At 44.5% G+C, this 6,583-nt stretch overlaps 1 protein-coding gene across 1 annotated transcript; it reads left to right on the top strand.

Moving 5' to 3' along the window:
* Window positions 1-576: 576 nt before the first annotated feature.
* Window positions 577-6,130, top strand: SPATA19 (spermatogenesis associated 19). The gene is made up of 7 exons (XM_040482833.1): window positions 577-756; window positions 928-984; window positions 1,447-1,539; window positions 1,716-1,807; window positions 4,250-4,327; window positions 4,630-4,705; window positions 5,951-6,130. Exons 1-6 carry the CDS (start codon window positions 679-681, stop codon window positions 4,694-4,696), a joined length of 465 nt encoding a protein of 154 aa, XP_040338767.1. The 5' UTR covers window positions 577-678; the 3' UTR covers window positions 4,697-4,705; window positions 5,951-6,130.
* Window positions 6,131-6,583: the final 453 nt, after the last annotated feature.

The following is a 6,583-nucleotide window of genomic DNA, read 5'->3' as shown; positions in this document are numbered from 1 at the left end:
AAATATATATATATATATCATCAGGAAATATATATATATATATATATATTTTTTTTTTAAATAAGAAATGGCGCTTTCACTCTTATCGTTTGGGTTATTTTTTTTATGATTTGAATCACTGGTGTAAACAGAGTAAAAAAAAACAAGAAAATATCCTTGTTGAGAATTTTGTTCTTCCATCTTTGATTTTTTTGGGGTGGACAGATTCTTTCCTTACATGTAAGAATAAGAAGTACCTGTGGTATTGTTTGCATAAATGTCTAGAGGGCTCAGATCATTTTGTTACAACTTTATTCTTTTGATTTATAAAAATCTCTTTATGCTTCAGCATTGCTCAAAACAGGGTAACCAGACATAATCCCCCTGCCCCAATCAAATCTCTATGATTTTGATAATTTCCCCCATGTGTCTTCTTCAGGTTTATATTGGTTATATCTTGTTTTTCTTTCCATCCCCCCATCTCTCCATTTCTGAGCCATCACTCAGGCAGATACTTACTGACCTCTTTTTTCCAGCTCCACTTTGACCCAGGAGATTAAAGGAGGCCATTGTCACATCATCATTGGTCAGCCAATCAGGTGAGCACCTCCCGTCAATGACCTCCTTGTTCCAGAGGAGTTCTTCAGCAGTTTCAATGGAAGGAGGGAGCCAAGAAGGAGGCCTGGCATAAGTCCAAAGATGATAATTTCAACATGGATTGTGTACATTCTTGCCCGGAAAGGTGCAGGGTTCCCCTTCCCACCAAAAAGCAGTTCGGTAGGTGGAGCTTGGGATAGCTACCTGGAATTGTTTCTCATCCATCTCCTCCCTTCTGAGCCCCCTACTGCACTTCCAAAGAGATCTTATAACATAACTTTGAATAAGAATGGAGGAGGAGGGCTGGTTCTCTAGGTATTCTGAGGGCATTAACTTACCAATTTGTTACAGGACGTTGAAGTTGTAGAAAGTGAGGCTGTATCTGTAGTACAGCACTGGCTGAAAAAGGTGAGTAAGATTTCTCTATGACTCAGGGTACCCCAAATTCTAGAGCGCTGGCCTCAGCGGGTGCAGGAATCTGGACTCCTTTCCTCCTAAACCTGGGAAACTCAAGTTCATTGCCAAACACCTTACCTAGAGCTGTGTCTAATTCACCAAATTTCCTAGAAGATGCTGGGGCTTGTGTCTTCATCAGAGATGTGTTGGAATCATCACTATCCCCACCCTGCTTCTCAAGGATACTGGATGAGAAGTTTCAGATGTGTCACCTCCAGCTACTGGGCATCTCAGCAGTATCTTGGGATAGGGCCAAGGATTTAATGAATCCCCTAGAATTCTACAGATAAGCTTGCTATGGAACTTTGAGAGATAGAGTGTGTACGAAAAGACACACAGCATGTGTAGGGAAAACAGGGAGAAGGAAGAAGAGATACAGAGCAACGCTTTCAGGGGAAATTACTCACCTTTCAGACTGAAGAAGAGGCTTCCCAGGACATAAAGGAGAAGATGTCGACCAACTGCCCTCCCACGCATGGCCAAGATGTACATGTGACCAGAGATGTGGTAATTGAGAGTTTGAGGCAATCATCCTAGGGGAGTGGGCAGATAGGCAGACATGCACAATGTCCAATTGAAAAGGGTCTTGGGCAAGTGGGTGGAGCTTGTCCAGGCTGGGTCCCACCCTTCCCAGGGAGTCCTTGCTGGACAGTAGTCACATGCACCCTACCTGGGTTTCCTAGGTGAAGCACCATCTCTCAAAGTCTGATTTGTTGGCAAACCAGAGTCAAGAGGTCCTGGAGGAAAGAACGAGAATCCAGTTCATAAGATGGAGGTAAAACATCTCATTTGCCCTGAGCCGAGTTGTGGGGAGGGAGGCACAAGGGCCCCACCTTCAGTATACCTGGCCAACACAAATTCACAGCTATTCTTCTCCAGAGATGTTGACTTTTTGGCTGAGAAATTTTTCAGTCTTTGGGGTCTTAAGGGAATATTTTTGCTATCTTGAAAGCCCAGCTCATTCCTAAGTTTTAGCATGACTTGAGGGGTTGCAAAACTGGGCTTGCTCACCGTTTCTTAAATGCTTCTGAATAAATTTTAGACTTCTGTTACTTTTGCACTTGATTTGTTAAGAAGTGGCTGTACTTTAAAGAGCAAAAAGAAAATAAGCTCTTAAAATGCAAAAGCCTGAGCCCTCATCTGCAGCTGAGGTGAGAGGAGGTTTCTCAGTGCCCAAGGCTAGAATTCTGTGCTTCACATTATGGTGGCTTTGCCAGCCTCCTGCTATGCCTGCTGGAGCACAGACCACCTGCATCTGCCTCTCTTGGCTCTGAAGGGCTGAGACCTGAGGTGGAGGGAGATGGGCCTGGAAGCCAGCTCATTCTCTCTGGCATGAGCGTCCCTATTTCCTTCAGGACTAGGGTTCACTCAGGGTCTCTTTTCCCAGCCAAAGAAATGTGGGATTAAACAGGTACTCCTGGAAACTGTGGAACAGCTCCCCTCTCATTTCTGTACTCTTTTCTTCCTTCTCCTGCCTCCATCACCAGCTTTGTTCACCTCTACGAAGGAGGACATATTTCTCAAGAAATGTATTTTTGCTGAGGGATATCCAGTTTTCTCTGTTTACCCCTTACAGTGTCATTAGCATTTTAAAACAGTATTCAAATGCTCAGTAATTATGTAATAGGAAAGGGTAGCAAATAATGGAATTTGAGACCTCCTTGGAAAAGACTTTTTGGATGGGAAACGTATTCTAAAATCATAAATGTTGGGGACTGTATACAATCACTGCCGTGCATGTGGGAGACTGTCCCTGCCTGACATAGCTGCACTATATGGAATTGTAAATGTTGCAATTCCTTGGTCTGGATAATATGAACATCATCTTCAGATATTTTTTAAACATTAGCTGTATGGCATAACTAGATTCAAGCTTTGGAGACAACCTACAGTCAATTATCCATGTATAATTTTTCCACTCTGGACTTTCTGTGGATTTTTTAAATCCATAAACTGTGACTGGTTCCCCTATAATCCACTAGTTTTGGTATTATTTTATTAGGTTCAGTAAATATGTAGTCAGGGAATACATATCCCTTCATTAAGCATCAGTGGATACTCATTTATTTGGTAGATGACCACCAGATGTTTGCTAGGACTTCTAAAGAGAGAGAAAATAAGATGGAGTTCCCCGTTTCCAAGGGATAAAAGTGAACTAGGTGGATAAGGTATGCAAATGTTAGAGAAAATGTCAGAAAAGCCATGAAGAGGATCTATAAGAGCATAGCATGGGAGACCCAGCTTGCACAAGCTCTAGGCATTGCTGCCTGGAGTAGCCAGAAGAGGTTTCTAGCAGGACATTTGCTTGGACTGACCCATAAGCTGGGCAGGGACAGGATAAACAGGAGCAGGAATGAGGGGTGTTTCAAGAGATCACGAAAGCCTTGGCAACTTAGCCAATTCCATCTGGCCTCCAGTGCCCAGTGCTGTGGCCCCTTCTCTGAGGTTTCCTGCTTTCTGCCTTGGGCTGGGAGTAATCTCTCCCTTCTCTGGAATTCCTTTATCCTCTCTTGCCTCTCTTTGGACACTGACCCAGCTCTACCTTGTGTGAGTGGTAAATGAGCACATTTATCTCTCCCAGACTTCAAGTCTTCACATTGAAAGCCCCAGAGCACCTAGAACAAGGCAATTTTAATAGATGCAAAAATGGAGGATATAGTGGACACACTGGTTTTGCTGGAGTGAAGGACTTGTGGGGGAAGAATAGAGTTGAGGGGGGCATGAATTGTACCACAGAGAGGAAGGCAAGTCAGCATGGTGAAATAAAACAACAGCAGCAATGAATGGTCTGCAGCTTCTTTGTGACAGAATTTTCTACAATTATCTCTAAACCATAGTGAATATGGCACAATGTAGGTCATAAAGAGCTGATAAGAAAGTTGGAGAGGAATTCAGAAGGAGTGAATTCCATGTCTTACAAGGTTACTCACCTGCTGTGCAACTCTAGTAAAGGCACTTAAACTTTCTGTTTCTTCGACTTTCCCTAGGACCATTTGCTACCTACCCAGGATTATTGAGTGGCTCAGGGGTACTTGATAGTAAAACAAAACAAAACAAAACAAAACAAAACAACCCTTGTGTGCCTCATGAAAGAGGAGTGAAGGACAAGATCAAAATTTCATGGCGACAGAATATTGTTTATATGATTCCAACCCATTCACTATGCTTAGTGATAAAGAAACTCAGGAATTCCAAATGTTTGAATGGTGTTTTTCAGCCATACCCGTATCTTCCAAGTGCCAAGTGAGGTGAGGGAGGATGTTATGCGAGACCGAATAGAGCAGGTGAGACGAAGGTAAGCCATTTGGGACAAGTTGATTTGTACTCCTAACTGGGGGCAAGTGGCGATGGGGGTGGCTGTTAGCCTCTCCTCTGTGGGTCTCCCTGGCTCCAGACCACACCTGGGTTCCATGGCCATGCCTGAAGCCCTTCTTGGCTGAGTGTCTCTTTGTGGGACTTTGCTCCAGGACCCGAATGGGGCAATGGCTCAGGCATGGGCTGTGTGGGCATCTCAGCTCCACGCCATGATCTGGATGTGCACTCTGGGTAAGCTTTGCCATCTGGCAGCCTCCCCTTTGCCGTGTTCTTCATCTGCAGCCTATGCAATCTTACGGATGAATCATCTCAGGAGATTCACAACAGAACTTCCTATGCAGACTGCTGAGAGCTACAGGTGAGAGGGCCAACAGTTGAGGAAAAGATGCTGTCCTGGGTGTGAGACAGTGTCCTGGGTGGAAGTTTGATTATAAAGTTTAGCTTTTCATTTTGGTGAGGAGGCCTACACTTGGGGCCAGTGGGAGTGTTGGTGAGGTTACCTTAGGCTTCTGCAATGCCTTTCTAAAGTTTCTGAAAGGACTTGAAGTCAAGTTCAGGATTTGACCTCTCTGACACTTTTAGCTGTGGTGTCACAGTGAGTGCTTCTAAGCCTGGAACAGGTAAGGGACCACTTGGGATCTTGTGTTAGTAGGTTGTCAGAGGGCCTGCTGCTCTGCATTTTTAACACCCCAAGGCATTGCTGCTGTTGGTCTACTGACCCTACTTGAACCACAAGGTCACAGAGCACTGGGGTCAGGAGTGAGGGCATATATGTTTTGACCCTTCCACCAGTTGGGACTTGGCTTTGGGTCCCATGGCTTCTTGGCCTGCATTTGGTACCTGTGGTCACAATAGTGGCCATTTACATGGCTCTGGTAGGTGGAAGGCCAATGACAGTCGATGCACTACAGAGGCCATCCATTCAGGAAAAGGTTACTGCACCCCTGTCAGGTGTGAAGACTGAACTGGATGTCATAGGGGACTGAAGGAGTGATTTAAACACAGTAGAACCCCAACATACTTTCAAGGAAGTCTATGGAGATATAGCACTGGCATTTATGGAATTCTTATTGTATACCAGCTTCAGCACAAGGCATTGTCAAGATTTATCATCTGATCCAAAAGAACCTTAAGAGGAGGGCATTGTTCAAACCCACTATACAGATGGCACAGGATACTGGCTTTTAGTCCAACTCCATGTGCCTCAATTTTTTCAGACTTTAGAACATTGCTTGAGGACAATGGCTTCCAGCACTTAGTAAATGACATGATGTGCCATGTCAATTGTTTACTCATATTAAAGAGATAAGGAATCTGGGGTGCTTGCAGGGTCTTCTGAAGTTTGAAGAAGCAGATTTCAATTTGTATTTTCAAAATAGGTCAATTCAAATGGAAAGTTTCAAGTTTGAAGAAAGCCAAGTTTCAACCCCCGCTTTGTCTGATACACTATCGTCCTTTCCCTCCATGGGTTTTTCTGCTCTAGGTGCACCTCAATGAGTGTTGGGGTTGTGGGCTTTGGAGGCATGATCATCAAGCCCTGTAGCCATCCTGCATATCTGTGATGCACCCCTGCATTTCTCTGATGCAATCCTCTGCTTCCCAGGTTCATGTCCTTTAGGGTCAAGGAACAGCCTGTGTCAGAAGAACGTCTATTACCCCTTGACCTGAGGAGCGACTACACCTGGGGAGATAGAATCTGGTGGGTGAGCCTTTCCTTGTGACAGTGCAACACTGGAATCTTCCCGCTGAACTGCTAATAAAGAGACATGGTATTTAATCACTGTCCTGGTCTCTGGTGTGAATGCTTTGCCATCCATTCATTCATCAGGCTCTGAGCACCTCATGGGCTTGGCTCTGGGGACTCACAGCTTGCAGCTTTTTGGGGAGGCAGATGACAGGCCAGAACAGAGCTGTGTCAGCAGGCCATGTGGGGTGCTCCTGGAACACTAGAAGGGGTGCTGGGCTAGGCCAGGACAGGAGGATTTCTGGGGGAAGTGTGCCTTGTTTGTTTCACTCAAGTATTTATTTTATCTTTATTTCTTCTCTAGCTCTCTTCCTGTCTTTATGTAGATCCAAGTTTCTGACTTATTCCTTTCCCTTTCTGAAGAACTTTTAATAGTTCTTGTAAGGCAGGTCTACTGGAGACAATTTGCCTTGAGTTTTGTTTGAGAAGGTATTTCTACCTCGCTCATGAAGGACAATTTTGAGGGACATAAAATTCTAGGGTTTTTTTTTT

The sequence above is a fragment of the Herpailurus yagouaroundi genome, unplaced genomic scaffold (genome assembly GCF_014898765.1).
Source record: "Herpailurus yagouaroundi ecotype Mexico unplaced genomic scaffold, PumYag 161, whole genome shotgun sequence".
Taxonomy (NCBI): domain Eukaryota; kingdom Metazoa; phylum Chordata; class Mammalia; order Carnivora; family Felidae; genus Herpailurus; species Herpailurus yagouaroundi.
Note: the sequence above shows the minus strand (reverse complement) of the source record. Positions and strands in the feature narration are given on the sequence as shown.